This window comes from Zea mays, chromosome 1, assembly GCF_902167145.1.
Source record: "Zea mays cultivar B73 chromosome 1, Zm-B73-REFERENCE-NAM-5.0, whole genome shotgun sequence".
Lineage (NCBI taxonomy): Eukaryota > Viridiplantae > Streptophyta > Magnoliopsida > Poales > Poaceae > Zea > Zea mays.
The window spans coordinates 240,222,353-240,236,054 of NC_050096.1; the positions used below are offsets into that span (position 1 = coordinate 240,222,353).

Genomic DNA, 13,702 nt, shown 5'->3' on the forward strand with positions numbered 1-13,702 from the left:
TCGCCGACACACGGCGTGTCCGTCCGGGCCGCCCGCACACACGGCGCGGCCACCCAGGCTGTCGGGCCGCGACACACGCGCCCGCACGTATAGCAGCGGGCTTTAGGTCTCTTGGGCCAACACTCCCCCAAAAAGCTAGCCTCGTCGAAATTGTTAGGAATAAATCCGGCACTGTGTTAGTGCATGGGTGTGCGTCAGCTGCTAGCTAGAACGTGTGTGCGTCGAGGTTGATTTGGTCAGTGGAGTGCCGCGTAAGTCGCAGGTGGCTGGTCAGCTGGAAGCCGCGTCGTGCGCGTTAGGCCGCGTCGTGCGAGCAGCCGAAGGCATGCCAGATTGATCGGGAGTCTTGGACGGATCGTGCAGTTGGTGCTCACGAGTCTGCCCGGCTATAAATCATCCTGTACACAGCTCATCAGTGACGGCAAAAAGCTATAGAAAAACAAACGACGTCTGTGCGTCTGGCGTTCGGCGCCGTATTTGCTTGTCTCCGTAGCTACTGTTCTTTCTGGTGTGAGTTCTAGTCTTGAGCGCTAGTGAGTTCCAACATTTGGTATCAGAGCCATTTTATGCCCAAGATCCTGCGCTACTACCTCGAGTCCGAGTCCATGGCGATGGTTCCGCACGGCGCCGGGGGGAGTTCGGTCTCCATGTCATACCCGGTGCTGTCGCCGGCGAGCTACACAGCGTGGGCGATCAAGGTAGAGTCGATCCTCGACGCGCAAGGTCTCTGGGAGGCCGTGTCTCCACCAGATAATGGCGAGGTGAACGCGGTGAAGAACAAGACGGCGCGGGCACAGCTTCTCCAAGCTCTGCCCGATGACATCTTGATGCAGGTCTCCACCAAGAAAACGGCAGCGGAGGTGTGGGCGAGCCTCAAGACTCGTTTCGTCGGTGCGGATCGGGTCAAGACGGCACGTCTCGCCACGCTCAAGGGGGAGTTCGACAAGCTGTACATGGAGGACGAGGAGGCATTGGACGACTACGCAGGCAAAATCAGCGGTATGGCGGCGCGTTACGCCGGGCTTGGCGCGACGCTCGACGACGCTGCCATGGTGAAGAAGCTCCTCGACACCGTTCCAGATCGGCTCTTCCCCGTCGTCGCGGGCATCGAGCAGTTCTGCGATGTCGAGACGATGGCGTTCGAGGAGGCGCTCGGCAGACTGAAGGCGTTCGACGAGCGTTCCCGGCGGCGCACTCGTGCTGGCGGCGAACAGCGCGACGACCAGCTCCTTCTCACGGAGGCCGAGTGGAAGGCTCGACAAAAGAAAAAGTCGTCGATCGGGAAGTGTTTCAACTGCGGCAACCGCGGCCACTTTGCACGGGACTGCCCCAAGCCGAAGAAGGAGGAGGCACTATTCGCGAATGCCGAAGAGGAGGCGACGCTCCTGTGAGTGCAGGAAGCAGTGCCGAACTTAGGGGGAGATTGTTAGGAATAAATCCGGCACTGTGTTAGTGCATGGGTGTGCGTCAGCTGCTAGCTAGAACGTGTGTGCGTCGAGGTTGATTTGGTCAGTGGAGTGCCGCGTAAGTCGCAGGTGGCTGGTCAGCTGGAAGCCGCGTCGTGCGCGTTAGGCCGCGTCGTGCGAGCAGCCGAAGGCATGCCAGATTGATCGGGAGTCTTGGACGGATCGTGCAGTTGGTGCTCACGAGTCTGCCCGGCTATAAATCATCCTGTACACAGCTCATCAGTGACGGCAAAAAGCTATAGAAAAACAAACGACGTCTGTGCGTCTGGCGTTCGGCGCCGTATTTGCTTGTCTCCGTAGCTACTGTTCTTTCTGGTGTGAGTTCTAGTCTTGAGCGCTAGTGAGTTCCAACATCCTTAACTTTACCATCCATTCTTTAAAAACCGATACGAAATTCAACATTAGGGCCATTAAAATTGTTGATTGTCAAACAATCACTATCACTATGACCTAACTTAAATGTCTCTACAAAACACGTCGTTAACCACCAAAAACTACTGAAGGCCTATATGCTTTCACCCCAAGAATACTAGGCTAGCATTGAGTCGGACCCTTTGCAGGCCAGTCTTCCGTTGAGGACGTTTTATCAACATCTAAGATATACCTTTCCAAGGATGCTGAAAACCATCATTGCCAACATTTTTCTCAACCATTTCAGGTTCATTTGGTGCAGTCACGTTTCTGGTCTCATCTCTCAAACCTAAAAGCACGTATATATCTGATTATCATCCAGATGTTTTAATCATTCCTTCGTCGTCATGTATCTCAATTATCTATGAAATATCCAATCGATGTGTAAGACATGCATGTTCTAGGAACTCCAAATTAGACCTAAAACAAATACAATCGGTATAATACTTATGCGGCTAACGACGACAGTATAGAAAAAATAGCCTAATATCTGATACACTATTGACAAAAACACAAACTAATGTTTAAACCCTAATGTGTACGTTGTTTAAAGAAATAAACTAATGTTTAACCCTAATAGTTGGATCCTGTTCAAGTTGTGCACAGCATATGGTAGAGCCAAAAGCTAGATCAGTGTCATGTACCATGATCGAAGTTAACTTCATGCAGTAACTAGCGTCGTTGGAGGCGCATGGGACAACATGGTCAGACGTCAGTATGTCGTCGAACCATGGCAGTCCGTCGCATTGGACAGCAACAAGGATGCAGGTCTCGGTGGCGGTGCCACGACGACGCCTGTCGAAGGATCCTCGTCTATTGAAGTCACGTCAATGTTCGTCGAGGGATCAACGGGGACGGCGTCAATGTTCGTCGAAGGATCAGCGGGGACAGTGTCAATGTTCGTCGAGGGACCAGCGGGGACAGCGCTGTTTCGTGAGGAGACGAACAGATGAGTCTCGTTAAAAGAACAAGAAGAAGAAGCAACGTATATATGTAAAGTTCCGCAAAACCGAAACGATATATGTGAAGTTTGGACTCCAGATCTATGTTAGTTAGCATTAATTAGCCCCACAAATAAATTATTTATTTTAGGTAAGTGCTAATCTAGGGAGAGATTAGTAGAACATATAAAATAGCAAGGGATGACGCTGATCTTGCAACTCTACGACGAAGATATTATTTTTGTGAAGCCCAACAATAATAGTGGCAATTTTCCAATTTTCTCTCGACCACATGCACATCATAAACATTGGGGTCATTCTTACTTCCTATCTGTTCATGAACAATCTTGTCTATACCCGAACACTTGACTTCTTGAAATAAATGAGCTGTTTGCTCCTTTGTACAAATGGATTCCATACCTGGTGAAGCATCAGCATGGAAATGCCCACCTTGATCGAAATCCTGGCTCCGGGCGGACAGGGGCAGGATTTCCACCGTCCCTGCTCCATCGTCCTCGTCCTCAGAGTTGTCTAGCTCCAGCCTTGATTGAGCCGCGGGACCTTTGGCCGGCGTCTGAACAGCAACGCTATCATTGCTTCCCACACTGATTTGACCAGCAGTAGTAAGAGGCGGCGCCGTCGATTGCCCACGCGGTGATGGCTTGTTGAAGCTGAACCCAGGATTGATCCCGAAATGTTGCATCCGATTCGCGTCGATCGATTTGGATGAGCTGGGCTCTCCTTCGGACACGAGGAAACTATGTGGCGTGACCATCTCCTGCTCGTCGTCGTCCTCCTCCTCATCATCCTCGGCAGCACCAAGCCCGAGCAGGCGTCGGTACGCGTCCACCTCCTTGCGCAGCACACGCGCCTCGCGGTCCCTCACGAGCACGATGTCGCGGAGCTCATCGACCTCTGCCTCGTAGAAGGCGCGGCGCTCGTCAGCGGTGCGGCGCTGCTGTCGCACCTCGATCTCAAGCGCCGACTTCTCCTTCTGCAGGCGCAGGATCATGGACATGGCCTCCTCGGTCGCCGACGCCGCGGCGCTGCGCTCTTTCTCCAGCTCCCGCCGTAGCTCGGTGCGCGCCTCCTCGCGGTGACGAAGGTCCCGTTCCTCCTTCCGCGCATCGACGGCCTGCTCCTCCCCCTCCTCCTCGGCCCCCTCCTGACGGTGGTCCTCGTCCTCGGTGGGGCCGACGAATGGGAAGCGGGCGCGGAGGGCGGCGTGGAGGGATCCGGCGGCGAGGGACGGGTAGCGCGCCAGGAAGGAGAGGAGGCAGGGCAGGTGCGGGCGCGCGCAGGTGCACGGGAGCGGGAGGCCGAGGAGCGCGAGGAGGCGCGCGGCAGCGGCGGCGAGCGCAGCGACGTAGAGGCAGGCCCAGGCGAGCGTGAGGTCGAGAAACGCCCCCGCCAGGGAGCGCGCCGTCCAGCTGGTGCTTACGGCCGCGGCGCCCGGGCACGGCGTCGTCATCGCATACATGCAATCACGAGCCGAATCTGCCTGGATTATTCCTATGCATGTGGCCGGTGGTGCGAGGAGAGGAGATGTGCGGTGAGGAGAATCTGAAGGAAAGTGGTGGGATTGTTTTCTTCCTCATGTATTCGGAGAGAGAAGAGGTGCATGCGGCAAGGTCGAGAATACCTACGTATTGATTGTGTCCTGCCCTTGTAATACAATGCATTTTAATAAAATCAACACATAATATACAATTATTTAAATGATATATTTGTCCATTGATTAAACTACTAAAAAAGTATATCTTATGAAATTATGGGTTTTAGCAAACTCCACTAAAAAAGTATATTTTCTAAAATTATGTGTGCAATTGGTTTAATCTGTTCTTGTCGTTATAGTGGTCTTTCCTTTGCTAGCAGAATTAATAATGTTTAGTATGTTCTTCTTATCATGAAATATGTTTATACACTGTGGTTTCCTCGTTTATGCAACTTTCAAAAGAGATGCTCCCGAAATTTTATATCAGTTTTTGGAAAGTGTAACTTTAGTGACACCTCGGGGTGTTTGGGGACCTTGGGGTGTTACAATACTATATATTTATTATTTATGATATCTAATATATTCTAAAAGTTTTTATAATTCATGAGAACAACTTATTTCTCGGTTATTTTTTTAAAAAAAAACTTATCTATCAAACAAATAAACATTAGCGGTGGCTAGATTTTTAAGTGATGGTGGGAGGAAGATGACCCCTTGATCTCATATACATAGACAATGCAATTTACAAGCAACCCCTTGGTAGAGTATGATTTCGCAAGCTACTTCATTAGCTCCTATTATTAGCTACTATGTTATCGTCGGTACTACATGATCAAGGAGATGTTAATACAAGAGGCACAATACAACTCAAACTTCGGTCACATCGATCTTTGTAAATCCAATTTTGGACATGTAACATTACATATGTTGTTTTTCTGTTGAGGAGAGTAATAGATTTTCTAGCATTCAAACAATATAAGAACACAAGTTTTCGTTGCTATTAATACCATACATTAACTCACACCACAAGTTTTTCCAAAAAAACTTGTTGAATAGCATTTTGTTGAGTTTAACCCATCTATTTAGCACCATGAAGCTAACATTGTTTAAGCAACAACTGCGTGACATTTTTATGGTATAGTTACCACTAGGTTGTTAGATACAAAATAACTGAAACAAAAAAAACTACTACCGTTATGTTTTCTAATATGCCCTTTCGTTATGTTTTATAATTTGCCTTAATTAAACTTGATTATACTTTTTAGATAATGTCTTGAATATTTTGAAGTGGATAAAAATGAATTTGTTAGGGAACAAATATCCTCATAAACATTTTTGTGTATGTAATAAATATTTTGTTGGTTAAACATTTGGTCTCATTTCAGACGTTCTTGAAAATAGTCAAGTGTACCAAAAGTGATGACTGGTATGCTACCTAACTATTTTTATACTAATTAAATAAAATTATTATAGACCTCCTATATTTTACAATGGTGACGGATTGACAGCAACCATATTCTTATTTTTACTTATTTAATGAACAATTTATTAGAGTTGCAAATTGATCATGTTTCTCTAATTCACAACTATTTATCTTTTCTAGTTTGCGCTAGGGCCTAAAGTATATACATACCTTGGTTACCTGCTACCCTCTGCCAATATACTATACAAAAGAGTAATTACGTAACAGTGCTACATATGTCAATTTACACCAAATGTTACACCCAAGTGAGAGAGACATGTGGGCCATATAGGTAGGTTGAGGCCCACCAGGTCCACCTGTGGCTTTGGGTCCAAGTCCTATGGGGGCCTTCGCTTGTGGTGTTTGGGCTAATCAATCAGACCTATCTTTAACTTCTAAGTAATTTGTACACTTCCTTATGATTGAATCATCATCGTGATCAGCTATGATGGTAGTCGAGGCCCGCACGGTGCGATGGCCTCATGGTTTCCGGCTTGTAATTGCATGAAACCCCCACTATGTATCGGTCCTTAGTGTCCAACCCCTGACTAAGTACTTCCGACCCCTGGCCTCACCAAGGAGGACTTCGTCTGCAAGGAGTAGTCATTGCTTTGGGAGATCGCCTGAGTTTCCTGCCGTCAGTTAACAACGGTGTGCGACTATTGTGAACATGATTGAGGTCAAGTTCAGCTTTCGCCCCCAACATAATTCTTATCCATATATGTCCATACAATACATGACCTCCTCAATTTTATCTCTCTATTTATGGACTTATGTGTTTTTGTAAAGATGCTTATAATGTGTTTTTTCATTTATAAAAACATCTAGAAAACATGTTTAAATATACCTACTCCTAGTGTAATGGTGTTTCGTAATTTACATTGAAAACGTGTTTAACTATATCGGCTTCTGTTGTACGCTGTCAGACTGCGTCTAGCTAGTAGGAGTAGACAGGATATATACACAGTGAAGCCAGAGGTGCCATCCGGAGCAGCGGAGAGCTTGCTCTTCTGCGCATAAGAGACAGGATATATACACAGTGAATGCACGGTAATTGCGTTTGAACAGTTCTCCGGTCAATGCAGCGGCAGAATATACTAATATTGCTTCCAAACTACATTGGTCGACGAACAGTTCATCTGCGCCTGAAAAGTGGGTTTGCGAAGGCACCAGATTGGCATGTGTTGTGCCTTGTTGAGAGCACCTAGAGGGGGGGTGAATAGGTGATCCTGTGAAACTTGAAAACTTAAGCCACAAAACTTGGTTAATTGTTAGCACAATAATTGCCAAGTGGCTAAAGAGGAATCCTCAACAAAACACAATAACCAACAAGGATCAATCACAGAGATGGCACGGTGGTTATCCCGTGGTTCGGCCAAGACCAACGCTTGCCTACTCCACGTTGTGGCGTCCCAACGGACGAGGGTTGCAATCAACCCCTCTCAAGCGGTCCAAAGACCCACTTGAATACCACGGTGTTTTGCTTGCTTTTTCTCAATCCCGTTTGCGAGGAATCTCCACAACTTGGAGCCTCTCGCCCTTACACTTGAAATTCACAAAGAAGCACAGAGCAAGGGAGGGATTAGCAACGCACTCAAGACAAGAAATCACAGCAACACCACGCACACAAGTCGCAACGAGAGCTCACAACACAACTCAATGAGTTCACCACTCAACTAGAGCTCTAATTGCTATCGCAAAGAATCAAAGGCGCGGAATCGATGTCTTGGTGCTTAGGAATGTTGTAGGAATGCTTGGTGTGCTCCTCCATGCGCCTAGGGGTCCCTTTTATAGCCCCAAGGCAGCTAGGAGCCGTTGAGAGCAATCTAGGAAGGCTGATCTTGCCTTCTGTCGACTGGCGCACCGGACAGTCCGGTGCACACCAGACACTGTCCGGTGCCCGATTTCCTTCCATAAATGGCGCAGTCGACCGTTGGCAGCCTGAGAGCCGTTGGCGCACCAGACATGTCCGGTGCACACCAGACAGACCGGTGCCCCCTTCTAGCCGTTGGCTCGGCCACGTGTCCCACGCAGATCGCGCGGCCGACCGTTGGCAGTCCGGTGAATTATAGTCGTTCGTCGCCTGTGAATTCCCAAGAGCGGCCACTTCGCTCAAGCCAGCCTGGCGCACCGGACAGTCCGGTGCCCCCAGACTCAGCAGATTCTTGGCTGCTCGAGCCAAGACATTTCCAATTGGATTTTTCCTGTTTCCAGCACTTAGACACAACACATTAGTCCATAAAAAAATGTAATAAGTCTGAGAAACATACCTTTATCCTTGATTTGTACTTTGTCCACCTTTTTACACTAGGGCACTTGTGTTGGACACTAAATCACCAAAATACTTAGAAATGGCCCAAGGGCACATTTCCCTTTCAATCTCCCCCTTTTTGGTGATTTATGCCAACACAACATAAAGCAAGTAGAACAAATACAAAATCAATTCAAATAAGAACTCAAATTGTTTTGATTCAAATTTGACATATATGGATCACTCTTTGCCACCACTTGGTTTGTTTTTGCAAATCAAACTCAAATTTCTATCTCTAAGTCAAACACACGTGTTAAGACATAAAGAGAGTCATTCCAAGAGAAATTGATTCAATATTTCAAAAACTCCCCTTTTTCCCATAATCAACACTTCTCCCCACTAGAAACCAACTTTTGACAAGAGAGACAATAAAAGAGTTTTGACAAACCAAAAGCTCTATTCTACTATTTTCAAAAACTCTCAAGTGGTAGCTGATCCATTTATCGCTTTGGCCTTTATTTTCTCCCCCTTTGGCATCAAGCACCAAAACGGGATAAATCTTGGCCCTTTAACCCCATTGCCTCACCAAAATCTTCAAATAAGAGTACAAAGGCAATAAGAGTATAAAGATGAACTTGGAAAAGTTACTCTTTTCATCAGAGTGCAGTGGAAGTCTTGCATGGTCCAAGTCCACCTTTTCCCTTTCAATCCTCCTTTGAGACTAAAACAACCAAACTCAAGAACATGGTTAGTCTCAAAGGGTCAAGTTGTAGCACAGCTCCCCCTAAATATGTGCATCACTTGCAAAAAGGACTTGTGAGGTCCAGGGAGTGTTTGTACAACCTGAGCACCACAATAAGCAACAAAATGCAGAATGAACATGATCAAAGGCATAAACACATGTATGCTACATTTCAATCCAAGTTTCGCGAATCTAAGATATTGAGCTCACTACGCAGCCTGCAAAAGGTCTTCTCATCTAGAGGCTTGGTAAAGATATCGGCTAGCTGGTTCTCGGTGCTAACATGAAACACTTCGATATCTCCCTTTTGCTGGTGTGAAAGGGAAATGTGCCCTTGGGCCATTTCTAAGTATTTTGGTGATTGAGTGCCAACACAAGTGCTTAAATGTGAATTTATGCTCATGGATGGACAAAGTGCAAATCAAGAGTAAAGGTATGTTTCTAAGCCTTAGTACATTGGTTTTGTGTACTAATATACTTGTCTAAGTGTTAGAAACAGAAAGAAGAAGAAAAGAGAAGAGATGGCTGTGTACATCCAAGAGGCTGTTTCGGTCTGGGGCACCGGACTGTCCGGTGGTGCACCGGACAGTGTCCGGTGCGCCAGGCTGCCTCGGCCGAAGTAGCCGCTCTCGGGAATTCGCTGACGGCGTACGGCTAAAATTCACCGGACTGTCCGGTGTGCACCGGACTGTCCGGTGAGCCAACGGTCGGCCGGGCCAACGGTCGGCCGCGGATTCTGCGCGCGACACGTGGCCAAGCCAACGGTCGGAAGGGGGCACCGGACTGTCCGGTGTGCACCGGACATGTCTGGTGTGCCAACGGCTCCCAGATCTGCAACGGTCGGCTTCGCCATTTAAGGAAAGGAATCGGGCACCGGACAATGTCCGGTGTGCACCGGACTGTCCGGTGCGCCCGACGACAGAAGGCAAGCATGGCCTTCCAGATTTGTTCTCAACGGCTCCTAGCTGCCTTGGGGCTATAAAAGGGACCCCTAGGCGCATGGAGGAGTACACCAAGCATTCCTACAACATTCCTAAGCACCAAGACATCGATCTCACGCATTCGGTTCATTGTGATAGCATCTAGAGCTCTTGTTGAGTTGCGAACTCTTTGAGTTGTGTTGCGAGCTCTTGTTGCGACTTGTGTACGTGTTGTTGCTCTGATCTTTTGAAGTCTTGTGTGCGTTGCTCATTCCCCCTTGCTCTGTGTTTCTCTGTGAACTTCAATTGTAAGGGCGAGAGGCTCCAAGTTGTGGAGATTCCTCGCAAACGGGATTGAGAAAAAGCAAGCAAAACACCGTGGTATTCAAGTGGGTCTTTGGACCGCTTGAGAGGGGTTGATTGCAACCCTCGTCCGTTGGGACGCCACAACGTGGAGTAGGCAAGCGTTGGTCTTGGCCGAACCACGGGATAAACCACTGTGTCATCCCTGTGTTTGATTTCTTGTGGTATTGTGTTTTGTTGAGACTCCTCTCTAGCCACTTGGCGATTATTGTGCTAACACTTAACAAGTTTTTGTGGCGATAAGTTTAAGTTTCACAGGATCACCTATTCACCCCCCCCCCTCTAGGTGCTCTCAATTGGTATCAGAGTCGTTCTCTTCAAGAAGGGACTAATCGCCCGAAGAGATGGATCCTAAGGGGAAGGGAATCGTGATCAACGACAAGGAGAAGGAGTCCTTCTTCAACGAGCCGAAGGATGACAAGCCTACTGACTCGGGCTCGGGCCACAAGCGCAAAGACGGGAAGAAGAAGAAGACAAGGCGCATCAAGGAGATCGTCTACTACGACGATAGTGATGAGTCTACCTCGTCCCAAAAGGACGACGACAACGACTACAGGAAGACGGTCAATTCGAACTTTTCATTTGATTATTCTCGTATTCCACATAGTTCGAATTCGCATTTGCTTTCCATTCCTCTTGGCAAACCTCCACACTTCGATGGGGAAGACTACGGATTTTGGAGTCACAAAATGCGTAGTCACTTATTCTCTCTCCATCCAAGCATATGGGAGATTGTAGAGAATGGAATGAAATTTGATAGCTCGGATAGCCCTATGCTTATAAATGAACAAATCCATAGAAATGCACAAGCTACTACTGTTCTATTAGCATCTTTGTGCAGGGAAGAGTACAATAAGGTGAGCGGCTTGGACAACGCCAAGCAGATATGGGACACCCTCAAAATCTCTCACGAGGGGAACGACATCACCATGCTCACTAAAATGGAGTTGGTGGAGGGCGAGCTTGGACGATTCGCAATGATAAGGGGAGAGGAGCCAACCCAAACTTACAACCGGCTCAAGACCCTTATCAACAAAATAAGGAGCTACGGAAGCACGCGATGGACGGACCACGACGTCGTCCGCCTAATGCTAAGGTCCTTTACCGTTCTTGATCCTCATCTCATAAACAATATTCGTGAGAATCCCAGGTACACGATGATGACGCCCGAGGAGGTACTCGGAAAATTCGTAAGCGGGCGGATGATGATCAAGGAGGCGAGATACGTCGACGACGCTCTAAACGGTCCAATCAATGAGCCTCAACCTCTTGCTCTCAAGGCAACAAGAAGCAAGGAAATGCTACCTAGCAAGGTGGCACAAATTGAGGCGGCCGGACTTAATGATGAAGAGATGGCTCTCATCATCAAGAGATTCAAGACGGCACTAAAAGGCCGCAAGGGGCAACCAAGCAAGACCAAGACAAAGGGGAAGCGCTCATGCTTCAAATGTGGTAAGCTTGGTCATTTTATTGCTAACTGTCCTGACAATGATAGTGATCAGGATCAAGGGAACAAGAGGGAGAAGAAGAAGAACTATAAGAAGGCAAAGGGCGAGGCGCATGTAGGCAAGGAGTGGGACTCGGACTGCTCCTCTTCTGACTCCGACAATGAAGGACTCGCCGCCACCGCCTTCAACAAGTCATCCCTCTTCCCCAACGAGCGTCACACATGCCTTATGGCAAGGGAGAAGAAGGTGAGTACTCGAGACTCCACTTATGCTTCTTCTAGTGATAATGAGTCTAGTGATGATGATGACATAGATTATTCATGCTTGTTCAAGGGCTTAGATAGATCTAAGATAGATAAAATTAATGAATTGATTGATGCCTTGAATGATAAGAATAGGCTTTTAGAAAAGCAAGAGGATTTGTTGTATGAAGAACATGACAAATTTGTAGAAGCACAAAAATCACTTGCATTAGAGATTAAGAGAAATGAAATGCTTTCTTTTGAACTATCTACTTGTCATGAAACCATTTCTACTTTAAAAAGTGTCAACAATGATTTAAATGCTAAATTAGAAGTAGCAAATAAATCTAATTCTTGTGTAGAACATGTTGTAATTTGTACTAGGTGTAAAGATTTTGACATTGATGCTTGCAGTAAACACCTAGTTTCAATTTCCAAGCTTAATGATGAGTTGGCTAGTCTTAATGCTCAACTTAAGACTAGCAAGAATGATTTCGATAAGCTAAAATTTGCAAGGGATGCCTACACGATTGGTAGACACCCCTCAATTAAGGATGGACTTGGCTTCAAGAGGGAAGCCAAGAACTTAACAAGCCATAAGGCTCCTATCTCCACCAAGGAGAAAGGGAAGGCTCCTATGGCTAGTAGTACTAAAAGGAACCATGCTTTTATGTATCATGATAGGAGACAAACTAGAAATGCTTATAGGAATTATAACGCTTATGATGATTTTGACTCTCATGCCATGTTTGCGTCTAGTTCTTCTTATGTGCATGATAGAAATGTTGGTAGGAGAAATGTTGTTCATAATATGCCTAGGAAAAATGTTGTTAATGTTCCTAGGAAAGTTAATGAGCCTTCTACAATATATCATGCTTTGAATGCTTCCTTTGCAATTTGTAGAAAGGATAGAAAGGTGATTGCTAGGAAGTTAGGGGCAAAATGCAAGGGTGATAAAACTTGCATTTGGATCCCTAAGGAAATTGTGACTAACCTTGTAGGACCCAACAAGAGTTGGGTACCTAAGTCCCAAGCCTAAATTTGCCTTGCAGGTTTATGCATCCGGGGGTTCAAGCTGGATTATTGATAGCGGATGCACAAACCATATGACGGGGGAGAAGAAGATGTTCACCTCCTACGTCAAGAATAAGGATTCCCATGATTCAATTATATTCGGTGATGGGAATCAAGGCAAGGTAAAAGGGTTAGGTAAAATTGCAATTTCTAATGAGCACTCTATCTCTAATGTGTTTTTAGTAGAGTCTCTTGGATATAATTTGCTATCTGTTAGTCAATTATGCAACATGGGGTATAACTGTCTATTTACAAATGTAGATGTGTCTGTCTTTAGAAGAAGTGATGGTTCACTAGCTTTTAAGGGTGTATTAGACGGTAAACTTTATTTAGTTAATTTTGCAAAAGAAGAGGCCGGTCTAGATGCATGCTTAATAGCTAAGACTAGCATGGGCTGGCTGTGGCATCGCCGCTTAGCACATGTGGGGATGAAGAACCTTCACAAGCTTCTAAAGGGAGAACACGTGATAGGTTTGACTAACGTGCAATTCGAAAAAGATAGACCTTGTGCAGCTTGTCAAGTAGGTAAACAAGTGGGAGGAGCGCATCACAGCAAGAATGTGATGACCACTTCAAGACCCCTGGAGCTGCTGCATATGGACCTCTTCGGACCCGTCGCCTATCTGAGCATAGGAGGGAGTAAGTATGGTCTAGTTATTGTTGATGACTTTTTCCGCTTCACTTGGGTGTTCTTTTTGCAGGATAAGTCTGAAACCCAAGGGACCCTCAAGCGCTTTCTCAGGAGAGCTCAAAATGAGTTTGAGCTCAAGGTGAAGAAGATAAGGAGCGACAACGGGTCCGAGTTCAAGAACCTTCAAGTGGAGGAGTTCCTTAAGGAGGAAGGGATCAAGCACGAGTTCTCCGCTCCCTACACACCACAGCAAAAT

The 13,702-nt window shown here is 46.7% G+C and overlaps 1 protein-coding gene across 1 annotated transcript; it reads right to left on the reverse strand.

The window, feature by feature from the left end:
* Nucleotides 1–2,200: 2,200 nt before the first annotated feature.
* On the reverse strand, nucleotides 2,201–4,391 carry LOC109943757 (uncharacterized). The gene is made up of 2 exons (XM_020547256.1): nucleotides 3,239–4,391; nucleotides 2,201–2,803 (listed from the first exon to the last, which is right to left on the reverse strand). Exons 1-2 carry the CDS (start codon nucleotides 4,296–4,298, stop codon nucleotides 2,700–2,702), a joined length of 1,164 nt encoding a protein of 387 aa, XP_020402845.1. The 5' UTR covers nucleotides 4,299–4,391; the 3' UTR covers nucleotides 2,201–2,699.
* Between the last annotated feature and the right edge of the window lie 9,311 nt (nucleotides 4,392–13,702).